We start from the raw sequence: 27,166 nt of genomic DNA, 5'->3' as shown, positions 1-27,166 counted from the left end.
TACATGGGGGCGTGGCTATCATTTTAGAGCAGCCAAGCACTGTCTAAAATGATAGCCACGCCCCCATGTATGCTGGTCACGCCCACTGGTGGCGTGGTGTGGAAACCCCGCTCTCTACACATCCTGCGTTTGCCCCTGAATATGGTGAAATAGACGCATGCCATCTCTCTGTAAAGCTAAATTTTATTGTCTGCGCTACACATACAGTATAATAATATGTAGCTGCACAGTGTCTGAATTTTGTTGATTTAATTCTCTGCAACCCATAGACTGTGGATTACTTACTCTTGAACAAAGCTACAAAGTGGTCTGTTCCTCAGATAATAGCGACTTGCAAGTGAGCTGTGACCTCTACATAGTAGACATCATTGTATTTTCTTCCCCCTCACATAATTCTGCAGTTAGTGTAACCACAGGCTTGTGGTTGAATTATAAAGGACTTTGCCATCCGCTGTTACAATCATGTCTTAGGTCAGTGTCTTCATAATAAACATTGATCGTCAGAGGGTGAGTGATACATTACCGATCACTTCCTTCTGTATAATCTCTGACTGTCGGCCGTGATATCACAATGCAGTATAAACAAACCAGGCTTTAACCTATGGTGTGCAATATACTGTATATCCGGACGTTTGTAACCACTTAGATCATTTATATTGTTTATAGAAAAGAAAAGTATCCGCACTAGGTGAATCTCATACCAAAGTCTATTGATAGGCTCTCAATATTGTAGCCTGTCAAGCAGGATGTTTATAATGTAGCAAAAAACATCCTGAGCGGTGCACCCATACACCTCATTTATATTGTGCTGTTCTACCTGCCGGAGGTGTGTAGCTTTTTTTGGCTTATTAGGGTTTAAATATTTTAATTGTAAAATGTATATACAATTCTCACCCACTTATTTGGAACACATTGCTTTCAAATAGTTAAACAATACTGTCTGCTTGAGAAATAATGACCTCTGAATGGGTTACTTGTGATGTGCTGATATGCCATAGACAGTGCTTTATATTATATTATATTATATTACATGGCCTTGATGCCTGTCAGCCCACAGCTAACATTTGTTTTGACAGCTCTCTTATTTGATTAATCGTTTTTCCTGTTTGTAGAAGATATAAAGACCATTGTTAATTGTTTCCGATCACTCCTCAATGAAAAAATAAAATATATAGGTCATTTTCACACCACACACAAACATATAACATTCCCCGATATCACGGCTAAAGAAGAAATGAAACCAGTCAATGGAATACAAGTGGAGAGAAGTGGAAACTGCTTTGAACTCAGAAATCCAATTCTCTTTTTATTCTGTATGGGGCATTTTGGGCTTTATAATGTATCTGCTCTTGTTGTGCAACTTCTTAATTCATTGTTTCAAGATCCTACCAATTGTAGCTTAAATATTCTTCATTGTTACTAAAGTTTTATTATATAGTAAACACATGATATACTGTATGTAAACTCCTTTGAAAAATCTAGGGATATAGAACACACATGTCTCTATTATAAACAGGTATAGGATCTCTTATCCATAAACACATTATCCAAAAGGTTCTGAAATGCACAAAGGAAGACAAAAGCAAATGATTACAGCATTCTTGTGCTTTAGGCATTTACACAGAGTTGATCAGCAAGTGTTCCTTCATATAGTTACTATGAGGAGCTCTGCTAAACATTTTATTGAGGAAATATCAGGGACAGTGTATGGAAAGGCCAGAAACATTTTTTTAAAATTTATTTTAGTAGATTTTAAGCATGGTGATCCAAAGTATGGAAAAACTCCTTACCTGGTAAACCCCCAAGTCCCAAGTACCTGTTAGTATAAATGTGTGTGATTTTCATAAAATAATAACATTGCATGGAAAAGTGCGATGGACCCAACACATACCTACACAGGTATGAGATTTATATATTGTGTCTATAAAAAGTTTTTGGGGCCACCAGTGTACAATTAAAGTGTTTCAGTTAACCTCAAAATAAATGCACCTGTTTGTGAGAGGCATTGGTTGGTGCATTTTCAAACTAGAGCTTCATCAAGAATATCAAAGAATAGTCAAAGCAAATTCAGGAAAAGGTTAGTGAAAAGCTGTTCTAGCTACGTCATCTTATTGTCATTTTGTATTACTGCAGTATTACTATATTACAGGTAAATGATCCATCTCTACCTTACTTTAAGAAGTATGGTAATAAAATAGAGAAAAATCAGTGAAGATCAGATTTTGGGTACATAAGTAGAGGGGTTAGTGTAAAAATATACACAGTTCAGGGGGTAGTTGTTTCCAAAAGAAGTAAAATTGTGGAATAAGATGATACAATATCTATTTTACGGCACATTTACGGAATAAATATCAGACATTTAGAACACATTTCAGCAGATGTAGCTGGAACTTGTTGGATGAACTTTACTTGACGCCACAATATTCCTCCATCAGCTGTAGCCTTGCGTCATAGTAATGATGTACAGACATTACATGTCAGTCTTCTTTTTGTTTCACCTCTTGCATCATTACTCTGCCCCTGTCACATGCAGCCCTGTTCTCCCTTACACAGCAACATGAATGGGCTGGTCAGAGTCCCAGGCAAAATCAACTCGCTCATCTTCTGAAATAATCTGTGCTGCTGTGACCCTTCTAATGATCTGACTGGTTCAATTCTTGTCCACTTTGAAACAGGACATAAACAAGCAGGAGATAAAGATTGAAAAAAACTGTCCATAGTCAGATGCACCTTGAATCAACAGTACACGAGTGTAAAGGAGAGCTAAACCACCTAATTAAACACTTCATATGATGTATGAATGTAAAATACTTTGTTCAGTCCTACCCTACCATTCCACTGCAGCTTTGTTAAGGGAGAGACAAGAGTAGAAGAGTGTGTGTTTATGGGGCACTCAGGAAAACAAAATTATAAAATATATATAAAGTTTATTGGTATACATTAAAAGGTATATTTATTACAAAATCCCACTGGAACGCGCCACAAGTTCAAGATTGCACTTTTATAGGTTAATACAACTAAGGTATAATAAGATCCCTATCCTGATAGGTCCAAAGCTACATAAATAATATAACAAGGCTATTCTCATAATCCAGATAATAAGTCCTGTCATTCATATCGTTAAGTATTAGGATAAGTGTTTAATTTCTTCCTATATTCCAGAAAAGCACTGGATTAGTAATTTACAATAGGAATCCACAGGGCATCATCATCATCATCATTTATTTATATAGCGCCAACATATTACGTAGCGCTTTACAATTGGGGACAAACATAGTAAATTAATAAACAAACTGGGTAAAATAGACAAAGAGGTGAGAAGGCCCTGTTCGCTGTCACTATTCCTATAGAGCGACAAGTCCTAATGAGATTAAAATGAATCTAGAGAACCCGTTTTATAATCGGGTGATTCTGAGTCACTACCTATAAGGAAACACAAGCATTCTGTCCAGTATCCTTCATCAAGGATATGACGGTATTATTATTCGTCTAGTAGAGGGGATCACTCAGTCTAAGCTATATCGCAAAGAAAGAAAACCTATATCGAAGACGAATTCTCATTAAATTTTAAGATGTATTTAAAGATTCATTGCAGAGAGGGCTGTGGACGCGAGTAACGCCGACGCGGGTTTCGGTAATACTGGCTTTGTCAAGGCCAGTGTTGACAAAGCTTTGTTAAGGTGTCATATTTAATTTCCTAAATAGCTATGACCACACTGTACTTATATAGGACAAAAAGCTCAAATGATAAATCAAATTATGTAAGTTGTGCTTCTTGTCGGTTAAATTTCCGTATCTCTGCTCTTGTATTCACCAGTCTGCAGTTCGTACAAAGCATTTATGTTGTCTAGGAAACTAGGAAGCTTAATCAACATTAGACAGTCACTCTTGTTGCGAGCAAACTTATAATAACAGTGACAAAGCCAAACATTGCTGATTCAGATACAGATCATTTCTGTATAAGGGCTATGCGAACATTTAGGGTGATTAGGGTCTTTCTTTCCCTTTGCCCATTCTCTCTCCATATCCTCAAACTCTTGTAATGTGAGATGATTATCATCCTGACTATATTTACAGAAAAGCTTGTTTCAGTAGTAGAGTTAGTAACCCCTTTATAAAAGCCAAGGAAAGTCCTGCTAGAGCAATATTATTATTCAGCTATTCAGCAATCTTGTAAGACTTACAAGAATACCAAAGACATCTCACAATTGGTTTAGTGTTCCTTTAAGTACCAGTGTTCTATGTCTCAATGTTATATTTAATATGCTCTGCTTGACTAAAAGCGAATAGAAGAAAATTGTCTTCTCCATGCTGAAAAAGGCTCTGTAACAAATTGAACGAGGCCCTCAGAGTCTTAAATCTTTATTAAACGGTAGCTAATTGTATTATTGACAAGTAAGCTGACAGCCTTATTGTCCCCTGATGGTATTCATTGGTTCATTTACTACATCTACAAGTCTGCCAAAGGCTGTGTGTTTTATGAATCAATTTAACTTGGATAGTAATGTTTTTATTCCCTAGCTTTGCTGATGGGCAAGATAACACACTCCAACTCACAGGACTTTACAGCAGTGAGCTAGTTATGGAGCAAATGAGCTCACTGAGATGGACATAAGTGGGAAGAAGGGAACAGATTGTTAAGATTACAACCCCCAGCTAAAGTCAGCGTTTCATATAGAATGCAGTAATTATACCAAGTTATTTTTTTGCATCCTACAAATAACAGATCTAATCTTATCATTGGTCTGTTTGTTTTTCCGGTTATGCATTCGGACAACCCTGCAGCTATTGGGATATAAACAATGCGAGGTGGTCCAGTTGGGTCCTGGCCAGGTTTTTTGGGGGGGCTAGGGTCCCAGTCGGACCTCTAGTTGTTGTGCGCTGGGCAGAACTTTCACCCAGGGAGCCTCTTCTGAGCTTTCCACTGGATGGATTTGAATGAAAACTTCACAGACTGGTAACATTGGATCCCACAAGACATACTAGGGGGTGTAGGCTAGGCAGAACTTTTAGCCTGTTCTGGACCTTCCACTGGATGGATTTAGATGACATTTGATATAAGAACAAAAACGACATTGGGCAGCCACCTAATGGGTTTGTTGGAAGAGCTGCTAAGCTGCTAATTATTTTTTAAAAGTTTGACAATTACATCCAACTCATTGATAACTTAATAACTGGAAGATTTAAACTGGGGCAACGCCGTGTATTTCAGATAGCCATAACTAACTATAACTGTTCAGATACAACAAGTTTATTTTGCTTTTTACGTGTTACGTTGACCTGTTAATGCCATTATAAAACTTTTTTTTTGGTGTCTGTTAAAACAACACAGGGGTTTGTCTTTACATGTGTTAAAGGGGATTCCTTCTTTAACTTTAATCTATTGGGTTTTACCAATTACTTTATTTCATCCATACAGATGCATATTTTTAATGCCCTTGAATACAACACAGAGGAGCTCTGTTCATTGAATCCATAGAACATTTTTGCGTTGTGTCTAAAATGAATGCAAATATCAAATTTTTATTCATTGTGGCACATTTGTCCACGTATCACTAATTGAATAATAACGTGTATATTTTATAATTATCAAATTTTTTTTGTTTATGTTGTTTTGTGTGTTTAAGTCATATTTTGTATTCACAATATGACCCAATTCTCTCTCTCTGCAGTACAAACTGGTGAAAGAAGCGCTTCACGAACGTGCCAATCTATTGGAAATCGCTCCTCATTTATCTGCGCCGCTGCCTATTATGCTGCCAGTTTACAAGTAAGTGATGACTCTCTTATATTCTGTGTAGAAATGGGTTTTCCAGCTGTGCTGCTCAGCTGCAGGATAGCTCTCTGTGCACCGACGGAGAGAAGGATCGGACGCAGACGTCTTCAAGGCTAGCTCATGTTTTGATAACTGCGCAGACAACTAATCGGAAGCCGGCTCTCATTTCATGCAGTGTGTGTCGGATACCTCCCTCCTCCAGCACATACAGGGCCTGAGTCATTTAAGGAGAGCAGGGCAAAAAAAAGGGGTTAATATTCTCCAGGACAAACCATGCCACAATACAAGGGGTGCAAATTTGTTTATTATTTTACATATAGAGAATATACTGCTTTATTTTCAGGTAGCACACAAATACTTGATAACTTTATTTTTACACTGAAATGTAAAGTTGATCTAGGACATGTCCTTCCCCAACTATAAATCTGTCCCCACATTTTAAATGTACCTCCCCCTCCAATGCAACATGGTTTTGCCAAGGTGCAAAGTTGTTTTTTTATTTTTACTACAGCTGACCTTCAAAAGGCTCCTGTGGATTGTAATTCCCAGTACTCTGTTAAATAAGAAATGGTACGGATCCCAGGGAGTCGGACCCCACAAAGTACAGAAAGAGGGGTGTGTTGGGGTGTTTAAGTGGCGGTATCTTGGTAAGGGAAGACCTGCATATTAATGGTACTCTTGTCCTAAAATGAAATGCAGTATTATGCAATAATATTTATTGATCAGTATGTCTCTGCATCCTCACAATGAACTCTAAATTGATAAAAACTAGCAGGAAAAAGGTTACTTCTCACTTATGTTGGTTAAATAAAATTGACCTTTTCAGTGTACTGTTAAGCAAAGTGCATAAAGAAATTGTAGCAATAAATCCTTCTTTTTTTTTTTGGAATCTTACATTTCTTTTGAAGATTTCAAATCAGCATCATGAACATAAATCACCACATTTAGGTTAATATTGGTATTTTAGCAACAAGATGTACAAGTGCCAAGCAAATAGGAAATAGCAATAAGCATAAAGCAATTTATATGATAACTATCGCACATGTTACATTTGCAGCATTCTTGGGAGGTTCTTATGTTGCAAGACCGTATATACTGAGTACACACTTATCCAATGCAAGAAGATGAAAACAATAATAATTCTTTACTAATATAGCACCTTTCTCCTGATAGTACTCTCAAAGCACTTTATGTGGTTGCAGAGGGCAAGGCAGCCGTCTTGGGGGCTCAGCTGCTGTTCTATGGAATCACTCACATCAGTCCCTGCCCCATTGGAGCTTACAGTCTAAATTACCTACCACACTCACACAGATACATTTTTGTTAAAAGCCAATTAACTTACCAGTGGTTTTTGGATTGTGTGGAAGGAAACCCACGCAAACATGGGGAGAACATACAAACTCCACACAGATAGGGCCCTGGTTGCAATTCAGCACATGAACCCAGCACTGTGAGGTGGCAATGCTACCCGCTGTGCCACTGAACCTATGTTTAATGACTCAGTGGTTTGAGATAGCTGATAGGCAAAAATGAGCATTTGACAGTTGAAATATAACCTAAAAGAAACAGCATTGTCTCAGTCATTGGGCTGCTTTATAAGCACCCTTCCTGGGTAATTGAGGCCACGACAGAACTCTTAATTATTTGTGTACATAAAACCAGATCCAGCACCTCGGTTGTAGTGGTCAAGGTTTCTGAAAAACACTGTTTCCTGGCTGGACTTGGCCAGTAGAGCGAGCTTTCCTCCTTCAGCGATGGTACATTTTGGTTATACCGGCCTAATTGAGGCCAGGGAAGCTAATGTTGGGTGTCATCGAGTTAGAAGCCTTTTTAAATCCTTAATGTTTTACTTCTGTCAAGAAGACACTGCCAAACATTTTGGCAGCTGTGTCTGCGGCTTACCCCAAGTTCATCACATGTAAATCTGCAAAGGTTTAAAAACAGGCATTTGACCAATATTAATTGCAAACCTTAACCCTTATTAAATCTATTTTTCATTAAGATTTTCTCTCTTTTATATTAGATGGTGGCAGCTGCCTTACTATTGGGTCGGCATAAAGGCTTACGATCTTGTTGCTGGCAGTCAGTGCCTGAAAAGCAGTTATGTCCTCAGCAAATCCAAAGCCTTAGAATTGTTCCCGATGCTGCAGAAGGACAGACTCGTGGGGGCCATTGTCTATTTTGATGGTATGTGTCTTATCTGCTATATTGAAATGTTGTGTCATATGATTCGTAGGCTCCCTGGAACCAGGAAAGGTTACTGACCTTATTCACAAACCTTATTGGTGAACAATGAGCACCATAACCACAAACCTTTTTACAGTTTTTGAATACGGTGTAAGTAACAATGTACAAAGATGGCGTTATGTATTTAATGGTAACTTTGTTTTGGCTGAACTACGTAAAGTATCGCTAAACCCTAAAATTGAACATTTCAGATCTGAACCTTGAAGATAGGTTAAATACTGTACAACTTTATTTAAATATCCCTCTGCAGCTTTCTTAAAAAGAAAAGTTTTATCGCACTACCACATTAGACAGCTGAATCCCTTCCCACATAATTAGGACAGTGTCTTGATGGGGATTTGACCCACTGTAAGATGACTTTCCCTGCATGTGAGTCCACCATACCATAAAGTTCATTTTTACAGATTAAGGCTGCAAAGCTGCCAGTCACTCTGTGTCTGCCCTGTTAGAGAAGCACATCCATCCCTGTTACAAAGAAATAGAGAAGCAAAGTTTTGGCTCTAGGTGTTTCTATTCAAATTGACATTATTATATTGTTTTAATTTTTACTCCAATTTTGTGAATTTGACAATGTGTCTACTTAAGGTACTATATTTTTAAAACAGACTATGTTATTATATAGCAGTGATTCTCAAACCAGTATTGGTGGACGTTAAAGTTACTGCTGTGCTTATCTAAGTGACCAGTCCACATTTTAACCACCCTTGCAATTATCTATATATTTCAGCATAGCGTTCCGCAATGAAGAGGCAATGTGTGATTGGTTGTGAGCTGGAAAATTTGACTTGCTTTCGGCTCTCAATCGGACATGTCGTCCTCTGCTGCACTGGTTACAGTCTGTGAAGTATTGCTAGCCAGTAGAGGCAGTTATCAGCTCATTAAAGTGGATGTATCATTCCGTTTTGATAGTGCAGCTTGAGTAAAAGCTGAATCCGGACGTGCGTATGCCTGATTAACGTGCACTATAAAAAAACCAAAATGCATATTACGTTACTTTTGCGTGCCTTAATGAATCAGACCCTATGTCATCACCTTTTGGATTGGGCTGCAAAATCTGTGACACTAATACTGAAATTCGGGAGTCTCCCGCACATCCTGGGAGAGTAGGTCAGTATGGTCTTAGTGCAGAGGTAGGGAACCAGTGGCATTTTAGTTGTTGTGGAACTACAGATCCCATTATGCACCTAGAGCTCTACAATAGCTGAATAGACACACTAGGGGGTAAATGTATGAACGTGCGGGTTCTTCAACACCCGCGCGTTCGGCGATTAAATTTCAAGCGGCGCTGCATTGTAAAGGGAAGTTTCCCTTTACAATGCAGCGCCGCTTGAAATTTAATCGCCGAACACGCTGAACACGTGGGTGTTGAAGAACCCGCACGTTCATACATTTACCCCTAGGTTGCTTAAGCCTGGCATAGAGTGTGTTTTATATGCAGCCCTTAAAGTGCCTTTTTTCTTAATGAAATAGGTCTATTGTCTTGCTATGGTTCTCTGTTCTTGTAAATCAATTGTAATTTAGATCCTCTCCAAGGATTATATGGTGTTGATTTAGCTATACACAATCATTTTTCTCACCTTTTAATCATCTGACTTATTCTATTATACATTTGTTTTGACTGATCTAATATATTCTGAACTCTGTGGTTTATTTTGTGTTTATAGAAAAATGTTTCCTACTAGTGCCGGGTAGCGTTGTATTAAATTGTTATTATTAGACTCCGTGCTTTTCCCGATTGCGCTCACTGCTGGGATAATGAGAAATTACCAGCAATGTGTTTTTCCGCTCGACAAATGAAAGCATTTATCTTGTAATGATGTAAAATAGAAATCTGCGTGAACAATCGTGGCGGGAGACCCTACTGCTCTGTGTTTTGTTGTTTGTTGTACATTTGATTTGTGTTTTCTTTTAAAATAACATGATCCTAAGCCAACCGCCTGCATAGAGTAAAGTAAAAAGCAGAATGGGATAAAGGAAATACAACTTGATTTTAAAGATCATAGTAAAAGCAACTGGTATCGTCAGGCCATCGTTATCAAGTCACTCTTGAAACCAGTTTAATTTTACAAAAATATTGAATTAAGTCATATGTATTTTATTTATTAGGGTCATTTAATGCCCGGTCCTTGGGTCTGATCCTGACCAGGTTGCTGTCTGTGTGGATCTGTCACAATCCATAGACCTACTGGGAGGTTATTTGGCTTCTGAGTAAATTGACCCTGATGTGTGGGTTTATGTGGCTATGGTAGGGACATTAGATTGTAAGCTCCTCTGGTGCAGGGACTAATGTGCTTCAATAGAGTTCTCGTAGTGTACGGTACTCTGGATAATGTTGGTGATCTATTTGTGCTCTCTGAGTGTGAGCTTGATGACCTTGAAGCAAGTTTGCAAGAGGTAGCTATTATTATTATTATTATTATTATTATCATCAATGTTATTAATATTATCATCGTTGATTGTAAGGTGCCACAGTTCTGCAGAGCCATACAGTAGGGAAAACAGTACATACATAAAACAGGGACATATAAGATAGAAAAAAATATATATAAAAAATGCAGACATGAAAACAAAGGGTATGGAGGACCCTGCTCATTAGAGAGCTTACATTCTAAGCGGAAGAGGGCACAGCTGAAACAAGAGGAGTGAGTGTGACTCAGAGTGGAGATTTGGATAGTTGTGAGGGTGCATTAATGTGAATAGTGTTATTGGGGATAAGGTCACCTCTAAAAAAAAAAAAAAAAGATGGGTTTTCAAAGAGTATCTAAAGATTTGAAGGCTGTGGGAAAGTCTGATTGAGCGTGGTAGGGAGTTCCATAAGTGGGGAGCAGCACGGGAGAAGTCTTGTAGTCGGGAGTGGGAGGTGGTTATCAGAGATAAGACAAGGTGCAGGTCAGAGGTAGATATAAGAGGGCGGGAGGGAGAGTATTTTGATTTGAGATGTATGCAGGGGTAGTGTTGTTGAGGGCTTTGTAGGTAAGGGGGAGTAATGTGAATTTGATTCTGGAGGACACAGGGAGCCACTGTAGGGATTTGCAAAGTGGTTAGCAATGCCCTAGACATCCACGGGCTCTTAGAACAAGACTGTCCATCAGCTAATGTTTGGGACAAATTTAAACCTGTGCCTGTATTTATCAGTAGACTTATATGGTTAGTATTTACATTATTGATATGCTGCCGTAAGCTCTGCCAGCAGGGGTAGGGGCTTAAACCAAGGCTGAGAACCAGGTAGACGTGAATTGCTGAGCGGTTCCATAACCTTCGCCAGCTCCTTGAAAGGTCCAGCGAGCACCTAGATTTCTATTACTACCTTCCGCATTCAACTTCATTTTGTCCACCCCTAACATCAGCCGCAATCAATTGTACCAGCACCTAATGGTTTCTTAGAGCAGAGAGTGAAGCGTTCGACCTGCGAGCTCATAAGGGATAATTAAAATAAAATCAATTTTGTGCAGGACTGATGGTTTAAAGTGCTAATATATCCTACCACTAATCTAACTTCTTCCCTTCTAATATAAAAAGGCCTTTGAGCTGTGGCCTGGTCCCTCTTATTCTACGACCTGCAAGGAAAGCTTTAACCTCATACTATCCACCCCGACATAGTTAAATAACTAACCCAATTTAGAATGGTCTTGGGGAACTAGTACATTTTAATCTAAGCCCTTTCCAACTACTCATTTATTATGCATTACCCAGCGCCTTAGGTTTGCTATCACCCCTATTTTTAATATGAAATGTGTTTGATAGAGCTCCTGTTATTGAATAAAACAAAGGAAATCCCAATGAGCATAAATTCCGATTAAATAGTATAAAGAATATTAATGTCCTTAGTTTTCAATACACATAGGGCTTAGCTACATTAGGAACTTGTTGTGTGTGACAAGTTGCATGTTCTCTAACATGGGGACTCAAATAGAGTTATGTGTAAATCCTGCTATAAGGTGCAATTTTGCATGTTGCCAAAACTGTTTTGCACTGTGGGAGTGTTATAATATGTGGACAGATTGAAAGTTGGGAGAGGGAGGCATTCTAGCCCAACTCTAAATGGTAGAGTTATAATAAACCAGTATTTGCTTGTTGCATTCAAACACAGCGTTTTCCTGTGCTGAATTTGCTCCTAGGCGCATGGTGTCTAAGGATTGTTAACAAGTCTCTGTGTTGCACTTTGTTTCACCGTTGTAGACATCAGTTTGAACTTCTTTCCCCTGATCACTGGGGGAAACTCGCCAGTTTCAATCCGGGCAGCTATGAGTGGGAATGCCTCCTTCAGCCAAGCAATGACCAGTGTTCTGTGCTACAACTCGCGAGCGTGTTTCAGAGATAGATGGGGAGAGACTAGATTTATGGATTAGGATGGGACGGTTTCCTCTGGGCACCTGGGGAAATCCATTTCAAACTGAAGCCATGGACAGAGACTTTCGATCAATAAAGAAGCCACTAGGGTATGTGGTTTTATTATCAAATATATAAAACACGTGGATATCCTCTAACAACAACATCCCCATTTTATCAGCTCTTTTCAATTCACAGTTATCACAGTGTTGCCCAATTTTATTCATTATCCGATTTTTAAATTATTTGCAATTCTTCTGTGCCTTAATTTTTAAAACATTTTATTTAATTGTCATGCCGACATAGTAGCCCTGCAGGAAACGCATTTTAGGGCCGCAGCTTCCCCCATTTTTCGAGATAACCATTATCCGACTTGTTTCACGGCAAATTGCCCATTAAAATGTATTTATTTATTTACAACACTCTTTTTAACTTTTTTTTTTTTAATAGACAAGTCCCCTTATGAGGGCATTTACAGAAGAGATTTCCCAAGTTAAGACCAATTTTAGTTCACATTACATATTGTTCAAAATGTAGTCAACGAGCATGGATTCAAAATCATTTGGCAACAATCGAAACTAATTGAGCATTTAGGGCTTTAGTCATTAAGGAAAGTGAGGCAAAAAAGGAGTAAATGTTCTTCTGGACATGCCATGTTACAATGCAAGGGGTGCAAATTAGTTTATTGTTTTGCAAATAAGTTAAATACTGGCTGATTTTTCATGTAGCGCACAAATACTTGATAGCTTTATTTTTACACTGAAATTTACAGTTGATCTAGGACATTCCCTATTCCAACAATAAATCTGCCCCCACATTTTAAATTTAACTCTCCCTCCAAAGCAACATGGTTTTGCCCAGGTGCAAAGTTACTTCTTTTTTTATGCTTTACTCTCCTTAATGACTCAGGCCCAGTAAGTCTGCTACACAGAGAAAGGCTCACAGCTCTCAACATGTCATGTGTGGCAGAGGGGAGATAAAGAGGAGGTCACAGTGCAGACAGAGGTTAGATGGGCATCCCAAAGCCTCTCTGCTCACTACATCATGTGCCTGTGGTTGCCATGGTAGTCCAGAATCATAAAATCATTAATACCTGCCTGGAAAAATAAAAACAAGGTCAAATGGTAAAAGCCATCATTCATACCTCAACTATAAATCTGTCCCCACATTTTACATTTAACTCCCCCTCCAATGCAACATGGTTTTGACTCAGGTCCTTAAAGTGTTGTAACAATGAACTACAAAAACATATCCAACATTTAAAAGCAGAGAACTGAATAATTATAATAATAATTCTAGTAAAAATAATTGTGTGAAAAATGCTGTACAGTAGATTATAGAACTTTCTATATATTCTGCCAGGGCTTATTGTAACCTGTGAATCTCATCTAACTAAGACTCCGTTTTAATGATTTCAAATTCTAGGAATGACTTTAGACTAAACCTGTGGGATTCAGGAAGATTAGGAAATACATTTTTTAACAAATGAGGAACATCAAGAGTAAATCATTGAAGACCAAAGCTATAATCTTGCTCTCGGGCAAAACTATGCAAAGATTATTGTACCCTAAAGAATACAGTATGAGGAACCGAGATGTCAGAGGAAACTTTCATGAAAACGGTAAAATTGCTGTGTTTACGTGGAATATCCTGTGAACTTTAAAGGGGAAATATCCTTAGAAAGGGAAAGGCATTTTTAGAAATTGAATGTACAAGAATAATCTGCAGTATACAATTAACAATAGCAGATAGTTGTGGATTTTCATTTCTTTCTTAGCAGCAGTTCCAGAATGATTGTACTTGTAGTTCTACAGTATGTGGAGATATGAAGCTTTACTGTAGTAAAGTAACATTGGAGTCTAGTCTACTTTGCAGCAATTTCAGTGGGCTAGATAGCTTTTTTGCTTAAATTGATTATGTGTACACCTTTATTTGGATTTGGTTCAGGGGTGGGGGGGTCCAAGGACTAATGTTGTACACATGCCCACTCATTTCTTAAACCGCCCCTGGGTGAAGGGCTGCAGATCACTGCCTCCTCTTTAAAATGTAAGAAAAATTAAATATGATATATGATTATATCAAAATTTGGTTTTACATATATTGGGCACCAAGAGCAACCAAAACCACAGTGTGTTGATTGTGGTGCGAAACATTTGAGGGTTCCCATGGAAGAGAAAATAATCTATAGGGGATTCCCAGTGTAAAAAAAAAAAAAAGGTTGGGAACCACTGGTCTAAACAGAAGTTGAAAGCAACAATACTTGGGGGAGATTCAATTGCTGGCGAGGTGGCTTGCGGACATCACCTGCCTCAACATCGACACAGTGTATTTCCGTGGACATTCCGGAGACACCTACATGCTACATGAAAAAACAGTCAGTATTTAACTTATGTGCAAAACAGAAAACTAGTTTGCACCCCTTGCATTGTAACATGGTTTTGTCCAGGAGACTGAAATAAGATACCTCTTCATTTAAGATCCTTAATGAATCAGGCCCTAAATCCTTACACAAATGGGAGCAGATTTTAAAATAAAACAACTCATGGGCAAATATTTTCAATGAATGTAGGGTCCACGTATAATACCCAGTTCATATTTTTAACTTCTTATTAGATTTTTTCCCTGTCTCCTCATCATGTGACACTAGTTGGGAATCACTATGATGACAGACATACTTGCTACAAAGAGCCAACGGATTGGATCAGGTGGTGTCTATCAGCGGCGGAACTACCATTGGTGCAGCAGGTGCGGTGCATCGGGGCCAATAGAGACCATGGGGCCCGCTGCACGGAGAACTAACGGGGCCCTGGTTTCCTCCTCCCCACTTCCCTGTTGACACCTCGCTAGTTCCACCTCTGGTGTCTACATATCACAAACGTAGCACATTGTGTCCACTTGTAACTTAGTAACAATGTCGTTGACGTGCTCTCGGTGATACACAGCAAATTTACACCTTTGCTGTACCATATACAGCGTTAATGAGCAATGTTATTATGGACTGAACCTTTTGACGGTGCCCTTACTGCCGCAGGATATGCTGTTCAGCCGGTAAGGATGAATAGTGATTGAAAAATACATTTGGTAGTCTATCATTAATGGGATGGAGATTTCTAAAATATTAGACACTGTTTTGTTGCCGATACCAAGCCCCACTTGGTTTAGTGCGTGACCCGGGGAAATGTTAGGATAGGATAATGTAATATCTTCAAATGTGTATGGATAGTTGTTCCCACCTGGTATGTTGTGCTGCCAGGTAAATCAGCTTGGCCATGAGAACTGACATCTATACCGGCTGCCGTTTAAAGTCTGCAAACATTTTATTTGAGCAGTAGTGGCAGTAAAGATAGATGAAAGAGACGTAAAGCAGCGAGTCACACTTCCATTGTTACACTGCTACAGTAACTAGTTTTATAACTCCCTGTAGATCACTTACCAGCCCTGCTGTATAATGCATTGATAACTTGAACAATGTATCACATTGCAGTGTAGTTATAATCATTGCATATAGCTCTAGAGCTCACATGTAAAAACAAACCCTTTAAACGCCCCTCATGGCCCAAAGGACCATGGAACCATCGTTCTAAAATTATATATCTGATGAAATGCTTGTGTTGTGGGGTTTTAGTCAACTCTGTTCCAGCATTAATACTATTGAAATCGGAAACGATACCTATATCTCAGTAGTCACAGAGTTCAGAGATGTCTTGCAGTATCCGTAATAATTTATTGTAAGGTGGTAATGATCCATATATTTGTGGCCGGGACCTTCAGCGCCCCCACTCCTATCTGAGTTTGCGAATGCGCCGTTCCCCTGAGCCCATGTATCTGTTCTAATAGCCGCTCTAATTAGACCAGCGGCTCTGCAAAAAAAATGCTTTTTCAGGGCTGGCGCTTACTGTGCTCCGCCGGTCCTGCTGCTATGCACAAGTCTTCCTAATGACACCAGAACTGACAGTTTATACAGAGATATATATTATACTGCAATAGTAGGTAATATGGTACACTTCAGGGCGGCCGTCCAACCTTCAGAAGTACCGCACATAACCTTTAATCAGTTAAAAAAACAGTAATCAGTTAAAACAATATGTTTAAACAAAGAAAGTCACTTATCTGTAATAACACATCAGCAGGCATTTTATACAAGTGTTTCAAGTTACAACAGACACACCTGACAGTGAAGCATGAAGGAGCTTGGGGCCGCTGGTGAAGGCTCGGTGGGCCACATGTGAAGGCCCAGTGGGCCGTATGTGGTCCTAGGACAGCCTCTTGCCATCAGAATTCTGCTGTGTGTCAGGGGCAAATACATTCAACTGGTGACATGTTGGGCCTGAGTCATTAAGAAGAGCAAAGCATAAAAAAGGTGCAACTTTGCAACTGGGCAAAACCATGTTGCATTGGAGGGGGGGGGGGGGTAAATTTAAAATGTGGGGACAGATTTATAGTTTGGGTAGGGCATGTCCTAGATCAACTTTAAATTTCAGTGTAAAAATAAAGCTATCAAATATTTGTGTGCTAGATGAAAAAACAGCCAGTGTTTAACTTATCTGCAGAATAATAAACTAATTTGCACCCCTTGCATTCTAACATGGTTTGTTCCGGAGAACATTTACTCCTTTTTTTGCCTTACTTACCTTAATGACTCAGGCCCGTTATGTATATGTGAAACATTGTTTCCATTTAACATATTTGCGGACTCTGCATACAATCAAGAGTATTAGACTCAAAACGTTACTGATTAGGGTTACCCCTCCTGTGGTAATAGAGCAGGTTTTGAATTTTAATATTGAAGAAATCCGTACCTATCGCACCGTGGTAGAACGCATAGAAAGAAAAGAAGCATGCTGTTGCTGAATCCCTGATAAGGTTCGCTGCCAAACTGTGACAGGTTCGAAACGATATTTTCATGAACAAAAAAATAAATTGGCAAACTGAAATTCTGCTGGATACAAAAGGGCAGCCATTTTATTTCAAAATCTTGGTGCACAAACAGAAGAGAAAGATAGCGGGTCTAAATGTCTCTCTTGAGGTTTCTGACAAGTTGAAAGACGGCCGGTTATTGTTCTGCTCAAATCACTTGGTTTGAAACAGATGTGACAGCTTTAAAAGCGGACGCTGGTCTTCTAACTGCTGAAAGGAACAGAGCCGGAGTTTATAAGTGAAATGACCAGTTCAGCTCTTGTGTTCAGGGATAACATTGGCTTTCTGCAGCTGTATGTTTAAAGGGGCATTTGCGCTGAAAAGTAATAAAGTCCCTCATCTTTAAATCTAATTTGCCCCAAAAAAACGTTTTGAATCTGCAGGAATTGTTCTAAACATCTCAATCAATTTTTTAGTGTGATTTTCTTCAGATCGAAATAAGGTTACCCTATTTCTCCTAGGGATACTGAAAAAGGGGGTCTATACTTTGAAAAGCAAAATAAAGTGATGGGCGATAGGTGGCCCTCTGAGCCTTCATCTGTGGCCCCAGCTCACTCCTGCTTTATTGTCAGATTTGTTTGTTATAACTTGTAACACTTGTTTTATATGCCTGCTGACCTGTTATTACAGATAGGGTATCTTTCTTTAATTAAATACATTGTTTTAAGTTATTACTGACATTTAGAGTGTTGTGCGGTGGTTTTGAGAGATAGAGGGGCGCCCGGTGCGCCCCCTATCGATTGCCTGTCACTGATGTAAAGTGTTTTTACAATCTCTGCTTTTGTTCACTGTGCGCTGTCGTATGAGCTCTAGAAATTGATAGAAAGTGCTGTGTACATTAAGAGCAAATACTGCTCTCCTGTATAAGGCGGTAAATAAGGTTTCTGTAGGAAACATTGCTGATTCCAGCAGGACGTATTATGGAAGTTTGTCCAAAAGTGGACAGCGAGTGTAGATTATCTAGATGGGCAGTAAATCATTTACCTGGCAGGATGCTTTTTTTTTATTAGTGTGTACTAGTGTAATATATATAAATGGGGAGCGAGAATGAGCCCCATGGACGTGCCTTCACCTTTAGCGATTTCGGTAAGCAAAACAGTGTAACTGCTCAGGCCCCTTCATTAAAAGCCTCATCTTGCTCTTGTGTCCAGATGGTTCACGCCTGTTTCAGCTCATCTTACCTAAGTACTACAGAGATTTTAAAGCGTTTAGTAAATTGCAATCAGCACAATGACAATTGAAAAAGAGTATTTCCGGTTTGCCCCATGTTGCCACTCACCCCTCTGTGCACCCGTATTGAGATAATTATATTTTTACTCTACATCCTCTAGATCTGGCCTACAGTGATGAAAGATTTATTATATGTTCGGATGAACTAGTGAAAATCAGAGTAATAATTTTACTGTAGAATGAGCTGCATAGTGGCTATTTTTTAATTGAAATACATTCATGTAGCCAAAGAGCACAAAGAGCAGTAGAAATGGTGTAAGTACCAGCAATAGCATTTCGCAGACGAGACCAGAGGCTATGCTTGCTCTGCTGTAGCATCTGGAAGCTAAAGCATATGTTGGATGTTAGCCTGGGTGTATGCAATGTGTCCTATTTATTTAAGGCTTCCTTTGAAGGCACAACTTACAAGTGTGTTTCTTAGGGGTACATGTCAGACTTGATTTAGCACTGACTGGGATTTGGATACTCCTGAACAGCAAAAAGGCAACATTTTGGGGGGTAGAATGTGGCTGCGATCTGAGCAGCGAACTGTCACTTTCATTTACGTAGCTCAAGGACATCTGCGAAAGCAACATCAAAGAGATTTCAATAAATTACAATATGCTTTGTTTAAAGAACAGCTTGCCTAGTGCTGGCCTCATGCAGAAAAACACAGATCAAAATGAGCAACAACAACAAAAATAAATACTTATATTTTAACCTCAAGTGCCATTTAAATTACATTTTATTTGTTAAAATTTAGACTGTTATTAAATACAAGTTATCTTTATAATGGTGCTCCATCACTTGCCTGTTGCTCATCTATTCATGGTCTTAGAACTCTGATATCCAGCCTCAATCATCATATGCACACGCAGAAGGATACCATGCAAGGCCGAAAATGTTAGGTCAGTGTTGGCTAACCTGCGACACTCCAGGTGTTGTGAAACTACAATTCCCAGCATGCTTTGCCAATATATAGCAGCTTATTGCTGGAAAGGGATGCTGGGACTTATAGTTTCACAACACCTGGAGTGTCACAGGTTAGCCAACACTGTGTTAGGTGATCCCTGGATGGCAGAGTGGAGCGGCCAAGCAGTTGGGAACTGACTACAATTTCTAGTGCTGTGTCAGGTCATCCGGCATTTAGAGTTGATTATGGAGGGTGGCCAGCAGAGTTCTCAGTTAAAGTACTAGAGCCTGCTGAATTAAGAGCTGTAGTCAGTGTGCTGTGTGGGTACAACAACCGCCAGCATGCCCAGTGGCTCTTCACACAGCTCTTGAGAATCAGCTTGTGCTGATTTTGGCCAATTGTGGTTGGTTGCATGGGTAAGGCCAGAAATAACTACTAGCGCAGGCCTTGCCAACCTGTGGCACTCCAGCTCCACCTATTTCCCAGGTGCTCCAATCGGCTGTTTTTACTTGTCACCCAGCTCTTGGAGCCCAAGAGAGTCCTATTATAATAGAATAAACCATTGTTTCCCCTATTATAACAGGTACTATGTGAGCACTACAGCCAGCAGTGTGTGTTAGACCACTGACCACCAGTCTGACCAGTCCTGGCAGGTGTGGGCAATAAACTCCAACATTTTTCAATATCATTGCAAAGTATTACAACTGCCCCCGCCCGGCTACTTCTTAATGCCACCCGGCTGGCAAACGTTTCTGGGGAGAACGCTGAAGATTGTGGGATATTATTTTTATTGATTTATTTTTTATTTGGAGTTGAGTTATCCTTTAAATGTGTTGCTTTTTTTCCCACCAGAATCCATGACATTTATTTACAAATCACCTTCTTAATTTTACATTGTTATGATTTGGAGGCTCTGAATAAGGAATGTAACGTGTCCTCCATTCAATCTACTAACCTGTCCAGTGTATCTGCCTGTTAACTGCATACAGTTCTAATGAGTAGCAAATATTGGGGCTGATGGCTAAATGAGAACCTAAAAAATGTAAAAATGCCCAATAGCAAATTGTTAGCATCAAAGACGTGTGTTCTGTGTTAGAAAGTCCGAATTTATTAACCGGTCCAAACAATACTGAAAACAATAATAATATTCTACTGCCCTGCGTTCTACCACTTTTCTGACAGGTAGGATCTGATTGACATCAAGTACAGGTAGGAGAAAAATTGTTCTAAGATCCCTCTTGTGGACCAATAATGAAACTGAATTCATTTTACAGTTTTTGTATCCTTTAAATTTAATTGCAGAAGCCAATCAAGTCTCAGCCAGAACAGAGATTAATTCCCTGCTGTCCTCTGGCCTCCACAGTTCCACTAGGTCAGACTTGTATTCACAATAACAATTCCATAAGCTCACCCCAGCATGCTTCAGCAGTTGTGGATCTACAAGTCCCAGCATACCAGGACTGCAGGGTCTTGTAGCTTCTCAAGGTGACAGGTTGCATAGTATTGGTCTGCTCAGTCTGACTACACGATATTGCTCCCCCGATTAAGTGTTATTAAAAATGCTGTACCTGCCCCTGCGCACAGGCGCTCTCTCTGTGGATGTTGCCGGGTTGGGGGCTGATTGCAGTAAGATGCTGATGTCTGCTCAGTGAGCTGTTGTGAGTCACTGTGAGTCACAGAGTGCGAAGTCCTGATTGGAGGAAATTATCAGTTATAACAGAGACGCCGAGGCAGTGAAATACATGTCCATCCATTGTCTATGCAGGTAGGGCAGGAGGACCACAGCGTGGTAGGAGGGCGCCATGCTTACCAGCCTACCCGCTCCCTCCCCCCCACCAGCATGCCAGGGAGAGTAGTTCTTATTGACGGGGGCGATGTACCTCCTGTTCCGAGTCGACGCTCAAATTGGAGATGGTATCGGAAGAGGCACAGGGGTATAGGGGATCAGTGCATGCACAAACTCAGGGCAGAGTATCCTGGAAAATCTAGCACTGGTCCTGTATGCAGTATGCACTGCACTAAAAAGCATATCCACTAGCATGGGCAAATTGGGTGCATGTGTTTCCCAGTTTACAAGAAGAAACGGGACTTACCTTCTGACTGTCCCTGCGATCGGAACAAACTCCTGACATCGCTGGACAGTCCCTCAAAATTGAGACTGACATCAGGGCCAGGTGCCCGCTAGTCCTCCCCCTCCCCAGGGCCAGGTGCCCGCTAGTCCTACCCAGGGCCAGTTGCCCGCTAGTCCTCCCCCTCCCCAGGGCCAGTTGTCCGCAAGTCCTCCCCCTCCCCAGGGCCAGGTGCCCGCTAGTCCTTCCCAGGGCCAGGTGCCCGCTAGTCCTCCCCCGCCCCATGGTCAGGTGCCTGCTAGTCCTCCCTCTCCCCAGGGCCAGGAGCCCGCTACACCTCATACTGGTGTCCCGCTCAGACCGTGGGGTATAAGTATAATAAAATAAATGGTATAGGGTAAGGAGGACCCTAAGTCGCATAGTGACAGGTTATGCTTTAAAATAATGGTGAATGTATTTTCTCTGTGCACACCAGACTTCCTGTCTTCTCAGCATATGTAACAACAGAGAACATTGCTGAATAACTATTGGATGATACCACAGAACAATAATACATCAAATTCTACCAAAGTGTGGACAATGTTACATGATGTATTTTCAAATTGGATAACTGGTATTTAAACTTTGGTATTCCTTGGGGGAACCCTGCTGGTAGTGGGGAAAATGAAATAAAATCCCTTTTCCTTCCATCTCTCCAGAACGCTGAATGAATAAGACCAGCATGTTGTTTTTATTTATTTTCTCCTGAATTGCTGCCCGCCTTGTTTAACGTTACACTTGCAGCACCCAGTTGTATTGCATCTGGTATTTCTGTCGCGGCTGCCAAACTAAAGGCACATTCACGGCTTTTTATTAACATATGTTTCTAACAAAACCACATCTTGTATGTTCCTCAGCCGCTCTGTGCCGTGGCAGCGCTCCCAAAAGCCTACAGACGATAAACTGAATCTCCTGCTGTACCTGTAACAATTTAATTGTATAAGTCAGCCCAGTCAGGCATTCCCGGCTCATGACTTCGAGACATGAAATTCATTGTCATTATTGTCCCTGTCATTTTGTATCATTATGTCCTGCTGCAGAATTTTCCTCACTCCAGTGCTTTTCCTACCTCCAGGAATTGGAGATTATGACTGAGGTTGGGGCGGGGGCAGGACTATGAACTACATTTACCTCAAGGGAGCCACATATCATACTGGGGTTTTTTTTTTTTGTTCCTTTCTGACTGGCTGGATTTGACTATTTATTCACCACTTCAGCAATGACTAAATTATATATATTTTTATGGAAATGTTGGATTCTGTGTACTTGACCCTTCTCTGCCAAAAGGGACAGTAATGGGTTCCGGGTCACTCAAGTAATAAAAGGGTTAAATTTGTGGTTTGAATGGATGACTGACATTTTTTTTTTTTTTTTTTTTTCCTCTATACCATTGTTTCTCCCATTATCCTTGATACACTGTTCCAAAGATAACAAAATAGAAAAAAAAGTAATTATATCTATTTATTTTCTACATGAAAGGTTTATTTATTATATGTAATAGGAATTTTGCAGTATGAGGCTGATACAGATCCTATGTATTATGTTTCATTGTTGTTGCTGTTTAGTTTGTTTGCCTGTATTTTATAGGTAAACTAACGGGCAATATATAGGTGACTTGTAGATGTGATTTTGCAGCTGCAGATTGCAGAGGTGTCAATCACCTGTGTAAAAATGTATTTTGAAGACACAAATGAGGATAGAAGTTTATAGTTTCTCTGTAAGATGATGCATCCAGTTTTGGTTTTTTTTGCAAGCAGTGATCTATTCTGGAATGGAATTTAAAAAAGCTAATGGGGATTATTCAATTGTCAGCAAGTTTTTTTTTTTTTTAACCAGGTTAAGTCATTTTAACGGTGTTTTTTTTTTTATCATTTTCAAACGGGTTAACTTTACCCGCAATTCAATTCCATTTTGAACGCTATGTTTTTTTTCATGAAACGGTCCTCTAACGTTTCAGTAGGTCTATTGAAAGTATAGGGTGTGCGAGAGGCAGCCGCGTTAAAAGCCATTTAATTGTTTTTTAACGAGGCGGGTAAAACAGGCAAATATGCTGTTTTATCTCGCACCTCCTTGGGGTGTGTTAAAAATAGAAAACCTCAGAAAAGTATTTGATATCATGTAATAATGTGGAAAAAAGTTAAACTTATGTTTATCACTAATGCCTAACTTGTGTAAGTTGATTTTCTTGTGAAAAAATAATGAAATAGAAAAAAAAACATTAAAAAAAATAAAATCACTAATTATATATTTATGTAAGTTTTTGTTACAAATATGAATGTAGTAATGTGTTTTACTACTATGCTAAAAAATAGTTCAATTAAAAAAATATGCTAAAGAAAGTACTGTAATGTAGATATTATCAATGTGTAATGCAATCTAATGTATGGAAATGTATGCAAAACCTTTTTTTTGTGTTATACATGACCGCATTAAAACTCCCCTTCACTCCCCTAAAATCTCGCAAACACAATTTTTAACGCGCGGGGGCAGCCTTCCCTCTTTTTCAATTGAATTGCACAAGTTTTCCCGCTGCGCTAACTCAAAAAATCGTCGCTATTGCCATCAAAAACCCACGTTTTTTTTGGGTTTTTTTTATGCGGCGGGGGAAAAAAAAAACTCGCTAACAATTGAATGCATGTATTAAAAAAAAAATACTTTCATTTATTTAAAAATCTTAGGGCCAAGGTAGATGGTCATTTAGCTGTCTCATTGCTTAACTGTTATATCCAGAGCGTTAGCTGTGTTTTTTTTTAATTCCTGTGCAATATGGAGAAAAAAAACAACTGACATAACGGCTCTGTGCTTGGTCCCCCTCTCTGCATTTGGAAGTTGCCTCTAACAAGTAAAAGTGCGCCACAAAGTACGGAAACGAATAGGTGAAAAACCTGGGACTCTGAGTAAGGGTTTTATTTCCCATAATTTGGAGTGCCATGCCTAAGTTCACATATATTACATTTACACAGTTATTATTGCCTTACATTGCCAGCTTCTGACTATATTGTTCAAAAGTGCTCCTCACAGTGACTGCAGGGTGGAAGTGGGCACTTGGTGATCATGTTTGTCAATTTTGGCCTTTGTCTTTCCTTCTTTCTTTTTCTTTTTTACACTTTTCTTTCTGATTTTCAGACCTTTCTTCACAACTGGTTTCCAAATGAAGGAACACGCGCACACACTAAAACACACTCTCTGTCACTTTATTTTGAGTCGCTCTTTTATATAAACCAACTTGTAGATTCGGGTTACTATTCCTTTACCAGGCAGAGCAAAAATATTCAGCAACAAAATTCTCTTTTGTATTGCATTGCAACAACTCACTCTTCCCACTTTAGTTTCCGTTTCTCTGTCACATCAGGACCAATTGTCTGCAGGCCTGGACATTCCTCATCAGCAAAGAACAGAAACAAATGTATTTTTTAAACACATTTCTCTTAACGCTTTTCGCTTAGTGTTCCTGTGGTGGCGTAGTAGCGCTGAATAATAAAAGGTTAAAATTGACAAATTTATTTGTTAGAAAATGCCTGCCTATGACACAAACAACATTTATTTAGTAATTCAGTATAATTCAGTATTTACACAATTGGAGGCTGACAACCATTGGGACCCTAGGCCCCTCCCTGTCCACTAGCCACACCTTTCATGCAAAACATTCTGTAGCTTGACCCCTACGGTCACATAGCACAATACAGTTTGATTATTCTCACAATACATTATTCTTCACCCATTGTTTTTTGTCTTATTCCCTTAGTTTATTTTTCTTTGCTGATGGGGAAAAACAAAACAAAAACATGGACTTAAGCACCTTACCCAAAATCAGTGTTTTTACTAGCATTTTTTTAACCCTAGTTGTTATCTTTGACTTTGAAATGGATCTTATTTACAGCTTCAGTATAAGCGTTTTTGTTGTATTATAATTTATCCTGTATTGTGTTATTGTTTAGCCGCTCTGTAATCTTACCATGCCTCCCATATCACGGTACGGTCAAGTGGAGCGCACACACGACATTGACTCAGAAATGTATTCAGGTGTCTGTTAACATCAATTCCACGACAAAATCAGTAGCTCTAAATATCTACCTGTTGAACTGCTGCCAGATCTGAAACTGTTCAAGGACAGATGAAGATAAATTACTTCCAGTAACCAGTTCTCAAATCAGTCAGTGATGCAAGGAGAGCGAATGCCGACCCAGAGCCACTTCTCTGCGTATCCCTGTTTAACACCTTGCTTGCCAGAGCAGCTTACCGCGCGCATGTTGGCTTTGCACAATGGAAGAAGCTGTCCGTGGGCTGGATCGATGTTCACTAGGAACAAGTGTCTTCACTGAGGGGTGAGACAGTAACGTCACTAGTTTCTAGTAGAGATAAATGACGTTTTCATAACTGTTCCGTGAAATATTTGCCTTATTTTGGCAGTGAAATTTGTCCTTTCGTGTTCCTCCACCATCACCACACAGCAGAAAGAAATGTCTGCCCCAGCTCTAATTCCTATAAATTCTGCAAAATAGTAATTTACAAGTACACTGTAGGATGACATTCCATAGAACGTGGAACTCTTAACATTCTATTGACAGAACTTTGCCTCTTCCTCTGTGAAATTCAATTTGCATGAAATTTTGCAGCAATTTTGCTTAGCTTTAGTTCCTAGAGAAACTCTGCATTCTCGGGATTATTATGTCGGGTGAAACAATGACCGTTGCCTGTAGGCAACACTTTAAAATCATGCCTGTCCTCTGCTTGCCGCAGAGGGGTTACATAAAGGACTAAATTGCACAAATGCTTATTGGTCTGAATGGATTTTACTAAATCTGGAAATTTGTTTTCCAGCAAATCGTTTTTTTTTGTTGGAACAGAGATTTTTTTTTCCATATACAAAAGACATAATGGGGCATATTCAATTGTTGGCGGAAATGCGAAAATCTCGCGCTCCGCGCAATATTACCGTTGTTACGGTAATAGTGCGCGTAAAAACGTTATTACGGTAGTTTTCTTGATGGATTTCAGCTCTCTGAGCCGCGAGCTGAAATCCAACTTACTATTACCGTTATTATGGTAATAGTTTTAACACCGCGGGGATATTCAACAATTGAATATGCCCCTATGTATTTATTTCATATTTTATGTAGGTGATTAAATGAGTTCAAGAAGTAGGCATTATGATTATATATAATGAATATGGAAATCCAAGTTAGATATACGTTTTATCTAACAACAGTCACACATTTTAAGATCTATGAATTAGTAGTACATATTAAGTAATAAAATAATAACGCATGCAATCTCTTCTTCCGTCTCTCTTTGGAACAGGACGACAGTCTTCTGTAAACTTTGCTAGCCAGGTCTTTGTCTGTGTGTAAAAGTAGCGTTTTCACTCATTGCAATCAATAAATGTACTTAGACGGGATTGCAGTCCTCTAGTCTGTAAGCTCTCACGAGCAGGGTCCTCTCTAGACTCCGTCTCACGTCTGCGCCTCCTTCGTCTACCTGGACTGTACTTGTTCTCTTTTTATGTGTGGTTGTATGTTTTACAATGTGTAACTCTGAATCTCCAGCAATGCAGAGTTTGTGGCAGCTAACAAATAACTGATGATGATTGCACCTTTAAATAACAATAAATGTTTATATAAACACTTGTATTTCTTTGTTATAATGTCTCTCCTCCGGTCGGATCCA

The 27,166-nt window shown here is 39.4% G+C and overlaps 1 protein-coding gene across 2 annotated transcripts in view; it reads left to right on the top strand.

Annotated features, from left to right (window-relative positions):
- The window catches only part of GPD2 (glycerol-3-phosphate dehydrogenase 2), a 167,378-nt gene that overhangs the window by 29,439 nt on the left and 110,773 nt on the right, over positions 1-27,166 (top strand). For both annotated transcript variants that reach the window (XM_075180846.1, XM_075180847.1), the window contains exons 5-6: positions 5,673-5,770; positions 7,800-7,963. In XM_075180846.1, coding sequence (XP_075036947.1) covers positions 5,673-5,770; positions 7,800-7,963 — 262 coding nt within the window. The remainder of the gene's footprint in view (positions 1-5,672; positions 5,771-7,799; positions 7,964-27,166) is intronic.

Source organism: Mixophyes fleayi, chromosome 7 (assembly GCF_038048845.1).
Source record: "Mixophyes fleayi isolate aMixFle1 chromosome 7, aMixFle1.hap1, whole genome shotgun sequence".
Taxonomy (NCBI): Eukaryota; Metazoa; Chordata; class Amphibia; order Anura; family Limnodynastidae; genus Mixophyes; species Mixophyes fleayi.
This window is presented reverse-complemented; position numbering and strand designations above follow the sequence as displayed.